This window comes from Delphinapterus leucas, chromosome 16 (genome assembly GCF_059928025.1).
Source record: "Delphinapterus leucas isolate spDelLeu-1000000601 "Yukka" chromosome 16, BTC_Dleu_Yukka2, whole genome shotgun sequence".
Taxonomy (NCBI): Eukaryota; Metazoa; Chordata; class Mammalia; order Artiodactyla; family Monodontidae; genus Delphinapterus; species Delphinapterus leucas.
This window is the reverse complement of record NC_143144.1, coordinates 27,011,166-27,032,500: the sequence shown is the minus strand read 5'-3', so window position 1 is coordinate 27,032,500 and position 21,335 is coordinate 27,011,166. Positions and strand designations below refer to the sequence as shown.

The 21,335-nt window shown below is 38.4% G+C and overlaps 1 protein-coding gene across 4 annotated transcripts in view; it reads left to right on the top strand.

The window, feature by feature from the left end:
• Positions 1-21,335, top strand: part of MICU1 (mitochondrial calcium uptake 1) — a 225,502-nt gene that overhangs the window by 179,135 nt on the left and 25,032 nt on the right. For all 4 annotated transcript variants that reach the window (XM_022590840.3, XM_022590841.2, XM_089897638.1 and 1 more), the window contains 2 exons: positions 2,227-2,364; positions 14,239-14,347. In XM_022590840.3, the coding sequence (XP_022446548.1) occupies positions 2,227-2,364; positions 14,239-14,347 (247 nt within the window). The remainder of the gene's footprint in view (positions 1-2,226; positions 2,365-14,238; positions 14,348-21,335) is intronic.

Here is a 21,335-nt window from a genome sequence, read left to right as displayed (position 1 = left end):
AAATGGAGCTCATAATACCTACTCCACGAGGTTGTTACAGTGATTAAATGAAAGAATATATGGGTGAAGTACCTGGCTCGTAGTACATTTTCAGTAAGTGATTGCTGTTGTTAAAATGTAATTCTGTGTCTTGCTCACTGACATAAGTCTGACCGGTGAGGAGACAAATTAAGGTGTATATCAACTTACCAAGCTAACCGAGGAAATAAAAACAGAGAGGGGAATTCCCTGCCGGTCCAGTGGTTAGGACTCTGCACTTCCACTAAAGGGGGTATGAGTTTGATCCCTGGTTGGGGAATTAAGATTCTGCATGCTGCGTGGTGCAGCCAAAAAAAAAAAATTGAGAGAGAATTTCATTCTTTACGTATTTCCTTATTTTGTGTCTTATGTGTAAATCTTATCTTGTTACTAGATGGTGAAGTTCCTAAGGACAGAAACTGAATCTTCTCCTTTCCCATAGTCCACAATGACTAACACACTGCTAAATAACTAGTAGACATTCAGGAAATGTTTGTTGACATGACCTTACTTGGCCATGTCTTATGTCTATATATAAACCTCTTAGGAGAAGAGGATTATGCCCTGCCACATAGGAATCTGAAAGTTTCCTGGTAACTGATACTTTCCAATAAAACCATGGGGAAATTTTACCGTCTTGAAATCATTTTGCTTTCTAATTGGTTTCTGGGCCTGTCTTTAGCCATTTTATTATTTATGCATTTATAAGTATCATTAACACTGCAGCTGGCATTGAGATAACTTTCTTCTCTCCATTTTTATTTTATTTTATTTATTTTTAAATTTATTTTATTTATTTATTTTTGGCTGTGTTGGGTCTTTGTTGCTACGCACAGGCTTTCTCTAGTTGCGGTGAGCTGGGGCTACCTTCATTGCGGTGCATGGGCTTCTCATTGCGGTGGCTTCTCTTGTTGCAGAGCACAGGCTCTAGGCATCCAGGCTTCAGGAGTTGTGACTCGCGGGCTCCAGAGTGCAGGCTCAGTAGTTGTGGCGCACAGACTTAGTTGCTCCGTGGCATGTGGGATCTTCCCTGACCAGGGCTCGAACCTGTGTCCCCTGCATTGGCAGGCGGATTCTTAACCACTCTGCCACCAGGGAAGCCCCTTCTCTCCATTTTTAAATGAAAATCTTAGCTTTCTGATATTACTTAGATTAGCTAGAGGTCCTTTATACTTAACCTCTCCATCTGCATGTTTAAATACACTTCATGATTTTTTAGTAGCTTTATGATAAGTATGCATGTCTAATTGAGGCATCCTATGCTCTATACATTTTTTTCAAGCTCTGTTGTTGTTTTAGCATTTGATTACCATTTTGGGGGAAATCTGAAAACACTATTCTTCTTTGAAATGCTTAGAGGCCTGAATGTATAACAATATTAAGTACAGATCAAGGAACTGATACGACTTTTACATATGTATAATTGATCAAATTTATAACAATTAGCTTTTAAGTTTTCTCTGAGTAGCAGGGACATGGATGATCCAGAGAGCACTTATTACTAATACTATTACTCATGAATTTGAATGGAGTTTTAACATTGTTTTTATTCCCAGAAGGAAGCTCCTCATCTAGAAGGTATATAAGATGTCATAGCAGCTGTTTTTATCTGTGAGGAAATTGAGGCTTAGAGTAGTTGGGTAACTTAGTGGCAGAACTGGAATAAGAACACAAATCTTTTGGGCTTCCCTGGTGGCGCAGTGGTTAAGAATCTGCCTGCCAAGCAAGGGACAAGGGTTCAAGCCTTGGTCTGGGAAGATCCCACATGCCACAGAGCAACTAAGCCCACGCACCACAGCTACTGAGCCTGCGCTCTAGAGCCTGCAAGCCACAACTACTGAGCCCACGTGCCACAACTACTGAAGCCCACGCACCTAGAGCCCATGCTCCGCAACAAGAGAAGCCACTGCAATGAGAAGCCTGTGTACCTCAACAGAAGAGTAGTCCCCACTCGCTGCAACTAGAGAAAGCCCACGCACATCAATGAAGACCCAACACAGCCAAAAATAAATAAATAAAATAGATACATTTAAAAAGAACAAAAATCTTTTGTTTCTGATTTTTTTAAATCTTGGTGAGAATTATAGTTCAAAATATGGTCCCAGCCATCACCTATTCTCTGCCATCCAACACAGTTGATCATTCCACATTCCATGTCAAAGTACTTGCCATTTGACCCCATGAACACTCTTTCTGTTCCCTTCCCAGTTTGAACGCCATGACCCTGTGGATGGGAGAATCACCGAGAGACAGTTTGGTGGCATGCTGCTGGCCTACAGTGGGGTACAGTCCAAGAAGCTGACTGCCATGCAGAAGCAGCTCAAGAAGCACTTCAAAGAGGGAAAGGTAGGTATCTTTGCCTAGAGGAAGAAAAGGAACCATGGGAGCATAGTTATTGCAAAGGCACTAACATAATGAGAGGGAAATAATGACTAATTATGACTGATATCAATTTATCTCTGGTACCTGAAAAAAAAAAAAAGAGCAGTGAGTGAGGAAGAGGGGAGAGCCCCAAATGACCCCGTGTTTTTTGTTCAGACCACGGGTGGCACCATGAACTGAGATTGCGAATTTAAAGAGACAGGCTGGTTTACAGAGGGAGATAAAGTGTTCACTTGTAGATATCTTGAGTTTAAGATGCCTGTGGACTATCCAAGCAGAGATGGTTAGCAGCCAACTGGATATTCAAATCTACTTTAGAGGACTGAGATAGATTTGGGAATCATCAACATACTATTGGAATTAAAACCACAAGAATGGATGAAGTTGCCCAAGGAGGATATTAAACAGAAAAGAACTATGAGCCAAGGGCAAGATCAAGTAGAACACAAACATTTAAGGAGCTCCAGAATGAAATCTTGAGGAAATGGTTAGAGAAATACCTAGAGGAAGTAGTGAAATCAAAGCCAAGGAAGAAGAGTGTTCATGAACTAAGGGGTCTACAGTGTCATATGGAACCGAAAGGGTCCAGTAGAATGAGATGATAAATACCCATTGGTTTTGGTAAAATGGTGACCTTTGGGAGAGCTGTTTTATTACAGTGGTCCAATTGGAAGGCATATTAGAACAACAGGTAAGGAAGTAGAAAAGAAGGAAAGAGGAAGAATGGAGAGGAAGCTCCAGAAAGAAGAAATAGCATATGTTTAAAACTCTGAGGCAGTGTATTGCTCTGCTTAGGTTGCTATAACAAAATACTACAGACTGGGTGGCTTAAACAACAGGAATTTCTTTTCTCACAGTTCTGGAGGCTAGAAGTCCATGATCAATGTGCCAGCAAACTGGGTTTCTAATGAGGGCTCTCTTCCTGTCCTATAGACAGCCACCTTCTTGCTATGTCCTCACATGATCTTAGTGTTTGTGCAGAGAGAGAAAGCATGCTCTTTAATGTGTCTTCTTATAAGGACACTAATCCTATAGGATCAGGGCCCCAGCCTTGTGACCTCATTTAACCTTAATTATTTTCTTAGAGACCCCCATCTCCTAATATAGCCACAGTGGGGGTTAAGGCTTCAGTGTGTGAGTTTGGGGGTGGGGGGGACACAAACATTCAGTCCATAACAAGGAGGAAAGATGAATCTGGCATGTATGAGGAACTAAAAGGCGACTATTGTGGTTGGAGCATACTAACAAAGAGGATAATGGTCTAAGGTGAGGTCTGAGAGGGAGATGGGGGGCAAGAACATGCAGGCCCTTGTAGGTGTGGAACAAGTTGGGATTCTATTCATAGTGCAAAGAGAAGCTATTAAAGGGTTGTGATCAGTGAAATGGCATGGTTGTGTGTATGTTTAAAGAGATGACTCTAGTTGCTTTATCAAGAGCAGTTGGAAAGGAGCAAGCGTAGAAGCAAAAAGATTGAGAATAAGATTATTAGAGATTTCAGGAGATGATTATTATTAGAGATTTCAGGAGATGATTGGGCCTTTTTTGAGCAGCACTGAGATTAGAGACCATGGATTTGTGATGACACTTGTCAACTCTGCTCTGTGACACCCTTCAGAGCTGTACCTGGTACAGGAAGAGGCAGATGGTAGAATTGAGTCAGCATGTGGGGTTTTCCAGGGGGTGGGACGAACAAACTGAACAAGAAACTAGTAAAGAGGCCAGATCTCTTAAAGATCACACACACACACACACACACACACACACACACACACACACACACACACACACAGAGAGCAATGCAAGGGCTAGAGCCCAGATCTCATTCTCAATTCAATACCCTTTCCACCTGACAATGATTGGGAAACTGACCTGGCACTAAACATGTTCCATGAGGGATTGCCAAGGTAGTGTGGTGTGGTAGACATGGAGCTAGAAGATGAGTTCAAGTCCTGCCTCAGAGATTTCTGTGGACATTAGACAAATCACTTAACATTCCTGGCCTCATGAATTGAAGAGCCTTATCCTAGATGCAGACTCTAAGCTTTAAAGACTCAGTAACTGAAAATAAGAAATAGGATTGCTAGTGCTTGTCTCAGTTTTCTTAGTTATTAGTCTTCGTGCATGAAATCTTGCATGAATAGCATCGCCCCAAGTTGGTGGAAAACAATTCTTATCAGCTGGACTTTTTCCTCCTTGTCTTGGATGTTGAAAAGCTAAACGGACCTCTGAACAGGCTGTGGACTGCAACTGAGAACAGGCTGGATTCTGAGAAAAAGTGTCAGCTTCTCTGAGTTCAGTCCAGCCCAAGGTGTTCCCTTGGCTATGGAGGAAGAGTCATTAACAGAAAGTGACAGAGGACAATGCTTTTCTCCCAGAGAGAACTCCTACACTACCTAGTACCCAGCTCATATCTGTTGGAAATTGTAATTCGGAAAATTAATTGCAAATACAGGTGGATTTTATAGGGAACACTCCTTTCTTTTGACCAGACCTATTTTTAAAGTTTAGTCCAGGCATTGATTTGACCTTAAAATAATTATCTATCATGATAGGCTAATTCATGTTTTGTTGTGAATTTATATTTAAAAGCAATAAATTGGGTGTTGGAGACATCTCCCTTAAAGGATTAAAGTATTTTAGCTTTGGCAGGAGTTAATTTAAGACCTGAAGACCTTGCAAAAGAGCCCTGAAATGAAAGGACAGATTTTGTCAGATGATGAAAATCTGGGGTGCTAAATTATTTCTGGCCCAGAATTTCTAGCCTGCCTTAGCAGGGAGATTGAGATTGATTGTACTCTCGTGTTGATTAAATAGCTTGTGAATATAGCAGTTAACTAAAATGAGAGTTGATGACGGGCCTTTGCTCCTAAGGTTACCAGCCCATCTCTCTGGGACCATTTCCCGTTATAGGGGGATCACTGTCTGCTTCCTAATTGCTTCTTTTGTTCCACTTTGGATTTGTTAACATGAAAATGTGTTTTCATTTGGCACACGTTAATCATTTTCTGTGTGGGGTTCTGTACAAAATATGAAACCAGACCTAAAAGATTGAAGGCCCTAGTGGTGGCATTAAATAAATATTTGTGTATTACTTTATGACTATGCAGTGCTTCACAGCCATTTTTCTTTTTTGTGTTTCTAACAGCTTTGTTAGATCTCATTTCGCCTTTGAAAATATAGAGACAGAGAGAAAGAGAAATTAATGATCCACCCAGAGTCTGGACTAATAAAATCCAGGGCTTCCTATTACAGATCTTGTCCCTTCTCTAGCAAAATTCTATTTCTCCTAACCATACTCTTCTAAGCAGTGCTTTAGACCTGGTCTCCCAGTAGGCTCGCTTGGTGAATTTTTCACAAAAGTGGTGCTGGGACCCTCTTCAAAGTAACTACATCAGAAGCTCAGTGGGTGAGTCCAGGCATCAGTAGTTCTTAAAAGTCTCCCCAGGTGATTCTAATGTGCAGTTAGGCTTGCGAGCCACTGCTCTGGAAAGGCCTGCTCCATCAGCATCTCTAGTTTTGTTCCTGAGTAATAGCTGGAAGAACTGGGGAACCTGCCGTGCCTGGAAAAATTACTCTATTCATGCTCTGAGTAACTGCCATGTTTCTTACTTAACAAAGACAGATTTTTCTTCTCTTTCTTTCTTTTTTTGCTTTATGAGAAACATGTTTTGTTTTTGCTTTGTTTTAAAGTTTAGTCCCTATCCTCTATCAGATTGTCCCCATTCCCCTCAGTATCTTTTTTTTCTGTGACTTTTTCTTCTAGGTCAAATCTGACTCAACTTTAACTTTTACTTTCCATCCTCCAAATTACCTTCTTCTCCTCATTAAAAGAAAGACAGAGTTTTCTGAGACTTCATAAGTATAATTCACAGTGGTCATTCTCTATGGTTAAGAGTGCAGAAACTGGGCTTCCCTGGTGGCACAGTGGTTGGGAGTGTGCCTGCCGATGCAGGGGACACGGGTTCGTGCCCCGGTCCAGGAAGATCCCACATGCCGTGGAGCGGCTGGGCCCGTGAGCCATGGCCGCTGAGCCTGCGCGTCCGGAGCCTGTGCTCCGCAACGGGAGAGGCCACGGCAGTGAGAGGCCTGCGTAAAGCAAAAAAAAAAAAAAAGAGTGCAGAAACTGCAAACTTTAATAATTTAGCAAATCCACTCAAGGATGAATTTTGAAAATTACAGTTCAGTGGCAGACATTGCTATGTTCAAGACACAAAGCCAGGTGCTGTGAGAAAGATAAAAGATAAAACCATCACCTATCTGTAATAGTTTAGTAAAAAATAGATGTATGCAAAGAACTATATAATTTCATATTCAGTATTTATTGAGCATCCACCATGTGCCAGGCACTCTTCTAAATATTGGGAATACAGGAATGAGCAAAACCAAGTCTCTGCCCTCAAGTGGAGGCAGACAGATAATAAACAATTATGGCACAAGACAACTCACTCAACCTTGAGCCTCTTGAGAGCACTGTCTTACTCATCTTTGCCATCCTCTATACGATGTTTCATAGGCAAATGTTTGTCAAATGCATTGATGAATGTATATTAAGTACCCTAATAAAGATAATGAGATCTTTTGGGAGCACCAATGAGAAAGATTAGAACCAGCTGAAGAGACTAAGTAAGAACTCTTGTACCTCGGAGGAAGTACAATTTGAACTTTGCCTGAAAGGCAGAGTAGGATTTTGACAGAGGTTATGAAGGTATTTGCTTTTGCTATGTGATTCCTCTTACAGCCCTATCCTCAACAGTCTTTGTGTATAGCATTACTTATTAATCTTGCTGCTAGCCATTAAGTAGAGTTAGTACTTAAAAAAACAATTTTAATAAAACTATTAGATTATTAACTTTTCATGTTTTCTGTGGATAATATTCATGTGGGCTCCCCTGTTCACATATTCTCACAGATATTTGAGAGGTGAACCACATTGTGGTCTTCAGAGGATATCAGATTCTAGAAACATTGCTAGCAGAGCCCTTGAAAAACTCTAACTCCAATTATTGGGTGCCCACCAAAGCCACTATGTATAGCACCCGAGGTGTGACCCTTAAACTAAAAAAAGATTAGAACTCTACTGATTTGCTTTGTTTTACTGATTAGCTTTGAAACCTTTACTTCCCCCAAAGGAGTACTAAACTGTGAATTACTATTAAGAGATTTAATTTTATGGATTTTTCCCCTGTTTTATTTTTGGTTTTCCCCTACACAATTAATTTCATATACCTCAACCTTTTCCCTATTTCCTATCCCTCAAGGCCCTACACATACCAGAGAAGAGAGTGTATTTCAGAGCATAACTGAGTAAATTCACTGCCGCTGGCTCTGTAATAATGAGCCTGCCAGCTTACTAAGGACTTTGCCCTACTATTTATTGAGTACTTTTTATGTACTAGGCATTTTACTTATCTTCTCCCTAATTATCACATCCTGCTTGGTGGATAGAATCCCCATTTTTGAGATGAAAAATACTTTTTCTGAGCCTTAGTTATTTGTCTGAGATCACACAGTGTCTTAAGAGGTGGCACTAGGATTCAGAGCCAGGACTGTCTCATTCCAGAATCCATAATCTTCCTACTAATGAACCTGTTTATTGTCACTGTTTATTCTCCATGATTTGAATAAGCAGAAAGGTTTAGAGGAAACAAGAAAAACAGTGTTGCTATACTCTAACCTATAGGTTCTTAGTGAGATAGCTAGAAAGGTAAATTATGGAATCAGATTGTAGAGGACCTTGTATACTAGGCTAAGAAGTTTGCGGTCTTTCCAGTTGACAGTGGATGTCACTGATATTTTGTCAGCAGGAGGAATGAACATATGAAGAAAGTGATGTTTCAGGACTATTAGGTTCTTATAGAAATGTAAGTAATGGAAATGGTGTAATTTCCCCCTGCTGCCAGACACCAACCAGTTGAAGAAAAGTCTGCGCTTTGCAATGGGGAAATGCTTTATTGGAGCAAGACAAGTACAGAAACATCTCTGAAAAGGTACCCAAGAAATTGGTGACAGTGACCACATGTAGGGAGGGAGACTGGATGACAAGGGAAAGGAAGAATTACTTGGTACTGTGTAACATTTTGTACCATATCCATATATTACCTGGTGTAAAAATAATTTAAATGTTTTTAAAAACTAAGCAGAAAATGGAGCAGATGAGCGATTAGATTGGTAAGAAACAGCATAGAAGGAAGAAGGAAGGAGACTTATTTTTTTAATGGGCCACAGAGAGAGCTCAGGCAATTAGATTGATTCTTGGCAGATGTATTTGCTATGACCAATTAAAAGACAAGGCAAGGAATCATCGTTACAATGTGTTTGTACTACCTATGGCCTGTCAGCACTAGATATCTGGCTTTAGAGCTGACTCCAGAGGAAGCCAAATTTTCCTTCCGCCTCTTCTCATTCTACTATAACTGCTTTTTATTTTTTAAGTTTTATTGAGGTATAATCTGTATATCATAAAGTATATATAAATTATTTTAAGTGTACAATTCACCAACTTACCCATCAATTATTTTTAGTAAATTTATAGAGTTAGGCAATCATCATTGCAATCTAGTTTTAGAAGATCTCAGTCACCCCAGAAAGATCCCTCATGCTAGTTTGCAGTCAATCCCCATTTCTGCCGTAGCCTCACACGACCATAAATCTTCCTCTGTCTCTATAGATTTGCCTTTTCTGGAAATTTCATATAAATGCATTCATATAATAATGTAGTCATTTGCACTAGCTTGTTATGTTAATCACTTTGATATTTGGGTTCCATAAAGTTCAGCGAAAAAAACCTTGACCGTATTTCCACGTGTGATTCTCTACTTAAACATAACAAAAACATTCTGTTTTAAAACAAATTGTGATGGGCGATGAAAAGTGGATACTATAGGGCTTCCCTGGTGGTGCAGTGGTTGAGAGTCCGCCTGCCGATGCAAGGGACACGGGTTCGTGCCCCGGTCCGGGAAGATCCCACATGCCGCGGAGTGGCTGGGCCCGTGAGCCATGGCCACTGAGCCTGTGCGTCTGGAGCCTGTGCTCCACAACAGGATAGGCCACAACAGTGAGAGGCCCGCGTACCGCAAAAAAGAAAAGAAAAAAAAAAGTGGATACTGTACAATAATGTGGAACGGAAGAGATCATGGGGTAAGCTAAATGAACCACCACCAACCACACCAAAGGCCGGTCTTCATCCAAAGAAGGTGATGTGTATATATGGTGGGATTAGAAGGGAGTCCTCTATTATGAGCTCCTTCCGGAAAAGCAAACGATTAATTACAACAAGTGCTGCTCCCAATTAGAACAACTGAAAGCAGCACTCGATGAAAAGCATCCAGAATTAGTCAACAGAAAGCACATAATCTTCCATCAGGATAACTCAAGACGACATGTTCCTTTGATGACCAGGCAAAAACTGTTACAGTTTGGCTGGGAAGTTCCAGTTCATCTGCCGTATTCACCAGACATTGCACCTTCGGATTTCCATTTATTCAGATCTTAATGGAAAAAATTTCAATTCCGTGGAAGACTATAAAAGGCACCTGGAACAGTTCTTTGCTCAAAAAGATAAAAAGTTTTGGGAAGGGACTTCCTTGGTGGTGCAGTGGTTAAGAATCCCCCTGCCAATGAGGGGACACGGGTTCGATCCCTGGTCTGGGAAGATCCCACATGACACAGAGCAACTAAGCCTGTGCTCCACAGCTACTGAGCCTGCGCTCTAGAGCCCGCGAGCCACAACTACTGAGCCCGCATGCCAAAATGAAGCCCATGCGCTCTTGAGCCAGTGTGCTGCAACTACTGAAGCCCACGCATCTAGAGCCTGTGCTCCGCAACAAGAGAAGCCACTGCAATGAGAAGCCCGTGCACCGCAACGAAGAGTAGCCCCCACTCGCCGCAACTAGAGAAAGCCCGCGCGCAGCAATGAAGACTGAATGCAAACCAAAAAAAAAAAAGTTTGGGGCAGATGGAATTATGAAGTTGCCTGAAAAATGGCAGAAGGTAGTGGAACAAAATGGTGAATATGTTGTGCAATAAAGTTTGTGGTGAAAATGAAAAATGTGTCTTTTATTTTTACTTGAAAACCGAAGGCACTTTTTGGCCAACCCAATAATAAGTATGTAGTGGTATCTCATTGTGATTTTAATTTGCATTTCCCTAATGAATGATGATCCGGAGCATTGTTTCATGTACTTACTAGCCATTCATATATCTTGTTTGGAAGATGTCTATTCAAATCATTTTTTAAATTGGGTTATTATTATGATCTCATTGAGTTGTAAGAGTTTTTTATATAATTCTGGATACAAATCCTTTATCAGATATATGATTTTTAAATATTTTCTCCCAGTCTGTGATTTGTCTATTTTCTCAGTATTTTGAAGCACAAAAGTTTTTAATCTTGATGAAATCTAATTTATCAATTTTTTTTCTTTTATGGATTGTGCATTTGGTGTCATATCTAAAAACACTTTGCCTTACCCAAGGTCATGAAGATTTTCTGTTTTCTCCTAAACATTTTATCAGTTGCTTTTAGTTTTGAAAGGCAATTCTTATTTGCTTAACAACTTCTCTAATGTTAAATTCATTTTTAAACAACATAAAGAAGTACTTCTATTGTCAAAGTACTGTTAATTTTATCTTCTTTTTTTAGTTATTTAGAGCCCAGTCTTAAATATGTTCTTCTTTCCAAAGATAGATAGATAACTGGTTTGTTGAACAGTTAGTCACAGAATAAAATAACTCCTGTTTCTTCCACTTCATCATAGTATGTCAAAAAAAAAAAAAATCCCTTTAATGCCAAGCCTCAGAGAAGGATATTTCCTTTTCACTACTATGTCTGCAGTTCAAGTCACCTGACAATAGATTGTGCTTAAACTGTAGCCTTCTAAGTCTGAGCAACTCAACTTGCAAAAAGACTATCTTTGCACTTTCTATCCACGAACCTCATGCTATAGTCTTATTCTAGCTTTATTCTAATAGACCTCTGGATTTTTTACTAAGGTAATTACCAAGAAATAAGAATTTCGTGAATGGCATCATCTTTTCTTTAAGGAGGCCCATGTCCAATGTAATTTTATTTTCCTCACTGTTCCCGGCATAGTGCTCGATAAATATTTTTTATTATATCTATGAAATAAAAGGCAAAATGTTACACATTTTTATTTAATAATGGCATAGTATGAGTTGTATTCCACTGTTTTTCTAAATCATCAAATGAATAACCACTCAGTTCAGATTCTTCTATCTGTTCTCAAATAATTCTCAGCATAAGCACTGTGGTCTTGAGCATTTGATGTTTCACAATAAATTAACTAACATACATCAGAGGTTGTTTATCAGAGTGGGATGCAATTCCTTTACCATGCCCTTTCTGTTTTAGGAATTTTATGTCAACCTTTTAGCCTTAAAAACCCTTTCATAAACTCAGACCCCTATCCTTACCTCGCCTGTGGAAATTCACACCCTAATAAAAAGAAGTAGAAAAGCTTTAGCGTATCTTTTTTTAAATTGTGGTAAAATATACATAACAAAATTTACCATTTTAACCATTTTTAAATGGTTTAGTAGCAGTAAGTATACACTGCTGTGCAAAGAACACCACCACCATTCATCCCCAGAACTGTTTTCATCTTCCCAAACTGAAACTCCATACCCATTAAACAATAATTCCCCATTATCCCCTGCCGCCCACCCCTAGAAACCACCATTCTACTCTCTGTCTCTATGAATTTAACTGCTCTAGGTACCTCGTATAAGTGGAATCATACAGCATTTGTCCTTCTGTGGCTGGATTATTTCCCTTGGCATAATGTCTTCAAGGTTCATCCTTGTTGTAGCATGTATCAGAATGTCTTTCCTTTTAAAGGCTGAATACTATTCCATTATATGTATACACCACATTCTGTTTATCCATTCATATATCAATGGACACTTGGGTTGTTCCCACCTCTGCACATCTTTAGATGGAGAGGAAGAGAAGATGGTATTAGTGTATCCATCCACAAGCAGGTGATATTGCAAAACCTGTGCTTCTGATCCAGTGGAATTCTTCCCTCTTATAACGTTGTTTCTAGCCTAGTGCTTACATTAGATAGCATACTATGGCATTTGTACAAGGAATGAACCCTACCTCTGAGAATGACCTTAAGAGAATGACCTCAAGTTGGGGCAGAATTATTTAATATAGGCGTTTTTCACTGCCAGAAGTTATGGAGCTTGGTATATAGTAGTTGCTCCATAAATGTTTGAATGAATGCTTAAATACAGATGGACAACCGTTCGTAATTGCCAAAAACTGGAAATAGCCCAAATAGTATAGTCACACGATGGAATACTTACAGCAATAAAAATGCATGAACTACAGATATACACAAAAACATTGAAAAATCTTAAAGAGAGAATCCATATATAATAGAATACATATTGCATGGTTCCATTTATAAAATTAAACAGACATACTTAAACTCCTTAAACATATGTCTAAGGATGCATAAATAGATAGTAAAACTATTTTTTATGAAAAGCAAGGAAATGAATATTCTAAAAGTCACAGTAGTTATCACTGGGAGGAGAAGAGGCTCATAACTGGGAAGAGTCACGTTGGGGAAGAGAGGGAGATTTCTGGGATGCTGATAATTGTCTGTTTCTTGACCTGAATCGAGATCTTATGGGTGTTCATTTTACAACAGTTTGTTTTATGCGCCTTTCTATATGGTCATCATATTCCACAATTAAAAAAATTTTAAGTTCTATGATTCTAAGGAGAAAAACTAAAACGATCATGTGACATAATCATACACACAGTATTTTAGCTTTTAGTTTGATTGATGAAATGAGAAAGATACCATTGGCCAGTTTGGAGAGTACCAGGAATGTGCTATAGATTGTCTATATTAAGGTTTCCTTTTTACTGAGTTACCTATGTGGATTCCTGGGCTCTGTAGTTTGGGGAAATGGAGATCGGAAGAGGATCAGTACTGAGTAGAAGCCCGTCAACATCTGCAGTCCATAAAAGGACCTGATGCTTCATTAGAAGGCGTTAACCTCAGTGTCTCCCCAGTGTTACTCATTTCTTAGAGATTGTATTCATTTCCATCACAGCATGATGTGTGAGAAATGGGAAACAGGCATATAGGACAAATATTCCTCCCTCTAATCCCTGTTTATCCAACTACTCTCTTGAGCCATCATAGAAAGTAGCATCAAAGATCAGCAAATCTTTGACCAGCTTTTGAAAAGAATTTCCTCATTCACAGACTTTCATCAGATTAAAGTTACATGGCAAATTGCTTCATTAGTAGCTTTTAAATTGAGATAATGAACAACTTTCCCAGTTGCTTGGGTTCTGCTAAATGCTGAAACAGTTCCCATGTATATTACTGGCTTTGGTGGTTCTTCAATTAGCTTAAGCCTCAAAAAGCTTGACTGGCCTATGAGTAGATTATTAAAATGAAAGTCCTGATGGGTCTTACTTGTTACGATGTATAACAGATCAAGTGGCTACAGCTCATTTAGGAAGTGTCACAACAGATATTGTGGCTAATTGGAGAGTATAGTTAGAAATATTTTCTTTAAAGATATCCAGCCATAACTTAAAACAGCTTCATGTCAGATTTTACATATGAGGGGAAAGCAATTAACCAACGTGCATTTCTCAGGGTAAAATACCAGAGTTTTGTTCCCCTGTTGTGTACAAATTTGACATTCCTTGACTAATTTGTTGAGTCTCTGTTCTAGACATAGCATAAATTTCTGATTTATAGGCATGAATAACTGCCTAGTTTTCTGCATTTTTATGCTGCTTTTTGTACAGGTTCCTGCCTTACTTAACTGTCTTTCTTCTTTCAGGGTCTGACATTTCAGGAAGTGGAGAACTTCTTTACTTTCTTAAAGAACATTAATGATGTAGACACTGCATTGAGCTTTTACCATATGGCTGGGGCATCTCTTGATAAAGGTAATGAAACCCAAAATTTTTTTCTTGACACTATAAACACTGAATCTGTAATCTATTAGGTGACTACCCGTCCTTAACAGTAATATGTGAATTTTTCTTGACATTGTTTTTTGATTTGTTTTGTTGACACTGTATGAGCCTTGCATTTCACCCTGGGAGGCCAAATTCAGCAAATATATTGTCTTGTGCTAAAGGCTATATAGTCAAGGCAGATTCCCATCTTTAAATGATTAGTCTTGGAAACAGGCATCTAAGCTGAGGCACAGTGAATGAAATTCAGAAATTCTCTCTTTAGAGCCAGAGTTATGACATATATAATGTTAAGCTAAAGTTGCTGTTCATTTTAATTCATTCTTTGTTGAGAAGGAATGGTTTGGTTTGTTTTTCATGTTAAAGTTTTTGTGTTTTTCTTTAAAAGTTTTTGTGTTTTTCTTTTCTTTATCTTTTCTTTAAAAGATAAAATCATGATTCTGAAAATAGCACCCCCTATTGGCTTACTTCATACAAATTCAGTTCCAGTTTGTACAGTCAATGTGAGAGAGCAGAGGAATTGAAAACAGTTTTTTCCCCAACATTTTATTATGAAAAATTTCAAACATACATAACAGTTGAAATAATTATTCAGAGAACATCCATATATCCACCTCAATGAATATTTTGCTATATTTCCCTGATAGAATACCTATGCATATATTCATCCTTCTGATTATCAATCTCTCTTAATTTTTGACGCATTCAAAGTTAAGTTAGAGACATAAGTACTTCACTCCCGAATACTTCAGCATGAATATTAATTGAAGTTCAGTAGATTTTTACAGTTCCCTTGTGCCCTTTCACAGTCAATTTCTGCCCCCGGTTATCATGAGGCAATCTTAATTCTGTGTATTTTTCCACCATAGATTAATTTTGTCTGTTCTAGAACTTCACACAAATGGAATTATACAATGTACACTCTTTCTAAAGTTTCTCTCAGCATGTGCTTGAGATCCACCCATGTTGTTGCATGTACAATAGTTTGTTCCTTTTTTATGAATAGTAATCCATTGTATGAATACACCACAATTTGTTTATCCACTCTTCTGTTGGACACCTTGGCTGTTTCTAGTTATTGGCTATCTTGAATCAAGCCACTATGAACATTCTTATGTTAGTCTCTTTGAGGACATGTATTTTCATTTTTCTTGGATAAATACCTAGGAGTAAATTGCTGTGTCCAGAGAAAGGTATTTCGTTTATAAAACAAACTTTCAGACCCTTTTTCATAGTGCATCTTTTTTATACTCCCGCTAAAAATGTACAGCGGTTCAAGTGGTTCCACATTCTTGTCAACAGTTGGTGGTATCAGTCTTTTTTAATTTTTGTGATTCTGGAATGTATATAAAGGTATCTCATGTTTGTTTGGTTTTTTTTAATATTTATTTTTTTGTTTTATTTTTGGCTGCGTTCGGTCTTCGTTGCAGCACGTGGGATCTTCGTTGTGGCATGCAGGAACTTTTGTTGCGGCACGCGGGCTCTTCATTGAGGTGTGCGGCCTTCTCTCTCTAGTTGTGGCACCCAGGCTCAGTAGTTGCAGCACGCAGGCTCAGTATTTGCAGCACGAAGACTCTCTGGTTGTGGCGCACAGGCTCCAGAGTGCGTGGGCTCTGTAGTTGTGGCACGAGGGCTCCAGAGCACGTGAGCTCTGGAGTTGCAGCACTCAGGCTCTCTAGTTGTGGCTTGCATGCTCAGTAGTTGCAGCGCGTGGGCTTAGTTGCACTGTGGCGTATGGGATCTTAGTTCCCCAACCAGGGATCAAACCCATGTCCCCTGCATTGGAAGGCAGATTCTTAACCACTGGACCACCAGGGAAGTCCCCTCATTGTGTTATTCATTTGTACTTCCCTGATGACCTCTGCTATTGAGCAACTTTTTGTGTTCTCATCATTCAGATATCTTCTTTGGTGAAGTGTCTGTTCAAATCTCTTACCCATTTTTATAAATTTGCTTGTCTTATTGAATTGTGGGATTTCTTGGTATATTCTAAGTCCTATATCAGATATATATTTTGTGAACAGCTTCCTAGTCTGTGGCTTGCCTATTCATTTTCTTAATGGGGTCTTTTTTTTTTTACATCTTTATTGGAGTATAATTGCTTTACAATGGTGTGTTAGTTTCTGCCTTATAACAAAGTGAATTAGCTATACATATATCCCCATATCTCCTCCCTCTTGCGTCTCTCTCCCACCCTCCCTATCCCACCCCTCTAGGTGGTCGCAAAGCACCGAGCTGATCTCCCAGTGCTATGTGGCTGCTTTCCACTAGCTATCTGTTTTACATTTGGTAGTGTATATATGTCCATGCCACTCTCTCACTTCGTCCCAGCTTACCCTTCCCCCTCCCCGTGTCCTCAAGTCCTTTGTCTATGTCTGCGTCTTTATTCCTGTCCCACCCCTAGGTTCTTCAGAATCTTTTTTTTTCTTAAATTCCATATATATGTGTTAGCATACAGTATTTGTTTTTCTCTTTCTGACTTACTTCACTCTGTTTGACAGACTCTACTTCCATTCACCTCACTACAAATAACTCAATTTCGTTTCTTTTTATGGCTGAGTAATATTCCATTGTATATATGTGCCACATCTTCTTTATCCACTCATCTGTCGATGGACACTTAGGTTGTTTCCATCTCCTGGCTATTGTAAATAGAGCTGCAATGAACATTGTGGTACATGACTCTTTGAATTGTGGTTTTCTCAGGCTATATGCCCAGTGTGGGATTGCTGAGTCACATGGTAGTTCTATTTTTAGTTTTTTAAGGAACCTCCATACTGTTCTCCATAGTGGCTATATCAATTTACATTCTCACCAACAGTGCAAGAGGGTTCCCTTTTCTCCACACCCTCTCCAGCATTTATTGTTTGTAGATTTTTTGACGATGGCCATTCTGACTGGTGTGAGGTGATACCTCATGGTAGTTTTGATTTGCATTTCTCTAATGATTAGTGATGTTGAGCATCCTTTCATGTGTTTGTTGGCAATCTGTATATCTTCGTTGGAGAAGTGTCTATTTAGGTCTTCTGCCCATCTTTGGATTGGGTTGTTTCTTTTTTTGATATTGAGCTGAATGAGCTGCTTATAAATTTTGGAGATTAATCCTTTGTCAGTTGCTTCATTTGCAAATATTTTCTCCCATTCTTTTTTTTTTCAGTGCTTAACAATTTCTTTTAATTCTAATAATAATACTGAAAGTTAAGTGTTATTATTATCCAATTTTTTTTTACATCTTTATTGGAGTATAATTGCTTTACAATGGTGTGTTAGTTTCTGCTTTATAACAAAATGAATCAGTTATACATATACATATGTTCCCATATCTCTTCCCTCTTGCGTCTCCCTCCCTCCCACCCTCCCTATCCCACCTCTCTAGGTGGTCACAAAGCACCAAGTTGATCTCCCTGTGCTATGCGGCTGCTTCCCACTAGCTATCTACCTTACGTTTGGTAGTGTATATATGTCCATGCCTCTCTCTCGCTTTGTCACAGCTTACCCTTCCCCCTCCCCATATCCTCAAGTCCATTCTCTAGTAGGTCTGTGTCTTTATTCCTGTCTTACCCCTAGGTTCTTCATGACATGTTTTCCCCTTAAATTACATATATATGTGTTAGCATACGGTATTTGTCTCTCTCTTTCTGACTTACTTCACTCTGTATGACAGACTCTATGTCTATCCACCTCATTACAAATAGCTCAATTTCGTTTCTTTTTATGGCTGAGTAATATTCCATTGTATATATGTGCCACATCTTCTTTATCCATTCATCCGATGATGGACACTTAGGTTGTTTCCATCTCCTGGCTATTGTAAATAGAGCTTCAATGAACATTTTGGTACAAGACTCTTTGAATTTTGGTTTTCTCAGGGTATATGCCCAGTAGTGGGATTGCTGGGTCATATGGTAGTTCTATTTGTAGTTTTTTAAGGAACCTCCATCCATACTGTTCTCCATAGTGGCTGCACCAATTCACATTCCCACCAGCAGTGCAAGAGTGTTCCCTTTTCTCCACACCCTCTCCAGCATTTATTGTTTCTAGATTTTTTGATGATGGCCATTCTGACTGGTGTGAGATGATATCTCATTGTAGTTTTGATTTGCATTTCTCTAATGATTAATGATGTTGAGCATTCTTTCATGTGTTTGTTGGCAGTCTGTATATCTTCTTTGGAGAAATGTCTATTTAGGTCTTCTGCCCATTTTTGGATTGGGTTGTTTGTTTTTTTGTTATTGAGCTGCATGAGCTGCTTATAAATTTTGGAGATTAATCCTTTGTCAGTTGCTTCATTTGCAAATATTTTCTCCCATTCTGAGGGTTGTCTTTTGGTCTTGTTTATGGTTTCCTTTGCTGTGCAAAAGCTTTGAAGTTTCATTAGGTCCCATTTGTTTATTTTTGTTTTTATTTCCATTTCTCTAGGAGGTGGGTCAAAAAGGATCTTGCTGTGATTTATGTCATAGAGTGTTCTGCCTATGTTTTCCTCTAAGAGTTTGATAGTTTCTAGCCTTAGATTTAGGTCTTTAATCCATTTTGAGCTTATTTTTGTATATGGTGTTAGGGAGTGATCTAATCTCATACTTTTACATGTACCTGTCCAGTTTTCCCAGCACCACTTATTGAAGAGGCTGTCCTTTCTCCACTGTACATTCCTGCCTCTTTTATCAAAGATAAGGTGACCATATGTGCGTGGGTATATCTCTGGGCTTTCTATCCTGTTCCATTGATCTATCTTTCTGTTTTTGTGCCAGTACTATACTGTCTTGATTACTGTAGCTTTGTAGTATAGACATTTCTCCAAAGAAGATATACAGACTGCCAACAAACACATGAAAGAATGCTCAACATCACTAATCATTAGAGAAATGTGGGAAGGGAGATCAGTTCGGTGCTTTGTGACCGCCTGGAGGGGTGGGATAGGGAGGGTGAGAGGGAGGGAGACGCAAGAGGGAAGAGATATGGGAACATATGTATATGTATAACTGATTCACTTTGTTATAGAGCAGAAACTAAGACACCATTGTAAAGCAATTATACTCCAATAAAGATGTAAAAAAAAAAGAAAAAGGAGGTAGGATTGTGATTACAATAACATTGAATAAATAGATTAATCTGTGGAGAATTGACATCTTAGTGATAGAGTCCTCCAGTTCATGAACATATTATCTCTCTCCATTTTTTTAGGTCTTATTTTATTTCTATCATCAGTGGTTTGTAGTTTTAAATACACAGGTCTTACACATATTTTTTTTTCTTACACATATTTTTAAAAATTTATGCCCAAGTATTTTATGGTTTTAATGCTATTAAAAATTGAATTTTTATTTCATTTTCCAGTTGTTTGCTGTTATAAAATACAATTGATTTTTGTATATTGATCTTGTATTCTGTAGTCTTGCTAAATTTGCTCATTCTTCTAGGTATTTTGCAGATTCCTTAGGTTTTTATATGTAAGCAATCATGTCATCTGCAAAGAGAGTTTCACCTCTTCTTTTTTATATTTATGCCATTTTTTCTTGCCTTATTGCACTTGCTTCAACCACCAATACAGTGTTGAATACAAGTGCTGAGAGTGGGTATCCTTGGCCTCTTCCTGATTTTAGGGGGAAAGCATTCAGTATTTCACCATTAAGTTGGATATTAGATTAGACTGTTCATAGATGCCCATTATCAGATTAAGGAAATTCCTTTCTTTTCCTAATTTAAAAAAAAGTTTTTGTCATCAATATTGAATTTTGACAAAACTTTTTCTATATATATACATAGGAATTATTATATGGCTTTTCTCCTTTATTTTCTTAATATGGTAGTTGCATTGATTATCCTTTATTGTCCTGAGATAAACCCAACTTAGTAATGATGTATTAGTCTTTTTGTATATTGCTAAATTTATTTCTAGCATTTTGTAAAATACTGAGGAATATTGGTCTGTAATTTTCTTTTCTGTAATGTCTTTTCAGATGTTGTAATCAGAGTATACTGTCCTTATAAAATGAGTTGGGGAATTTTTTCTTCTTTATTTTCAGTAAGAGTCTGTGAAAGATCACTGTTCTTTCATTTTGAATTGTTTGATAGAATACACCAATGAAACTATCTGGGCCTGCAGTTTTCTTTGTGGGAACATTTTAATAATTTAATTTTTAAAATAAATACATAGGTATTCAGAGTTTGTGTTTTATCTTGAGTGAATTTTAATACGTTTTCTTTTTTTTAGGAATTTGACCATTTTGTCTGTTATTTAATTTATTGACATAAAGCTGTTCATAATATTCCATCATTATCCTTTTAATATCTATGGATTCTATAAAATATGAAATCTTACCTTTTACTCCTAACATTGATGAATTATGTCTTCTCTCTCTCCCTCTTTTTTTTTTTTTTTTCTTATTTAATCTACCTCGGGGGTTAGCAATTTTGTTAAGTTTTTCAAAGGACCAATTTTTGACTTTGTTAATTTTCTCTCTGGTTTTTTGTATTGCATTGATTTCTGCTCATATCTTTATTATTTCCTTCCTTCTACTTATTTTCAGTATACATTACTTTTCTTTTTTTAGCTTCTTAACATGGAACTTTACCTACCTTTTCTAAGATAAGCTTTTTTTTTTTTTTTTTTGTCTGTGTTGGGTCTTTGTTTCTGCAAGTGAGCTTTCTCTAGTTGTGGTGAGCAGGGGCTACTCTTCGTTGCAGTGCGCGGGCTTCCCATTGCATTGGCTTCTCTTCTTGCAGAGCACGGGCTCTAGGTGCACAGGCTTCAGTAGTTGTGGCTCTTGGGCTCTAGAGCGCAGGCTCAGTAGTTGTGGCACACGGGCTTAGTTGCTCCGCAGCATGTGGGATCTTCCCCAACCAGGGCTCGAACCTGTGTCCCCTGCATTGGCAGGTGGATTCTTAACCACTGCACCACCAGGGAAGACCTAAGATAAGCTTTTGAGGCTATATATTTTTTTCTAAACATCACTTTATC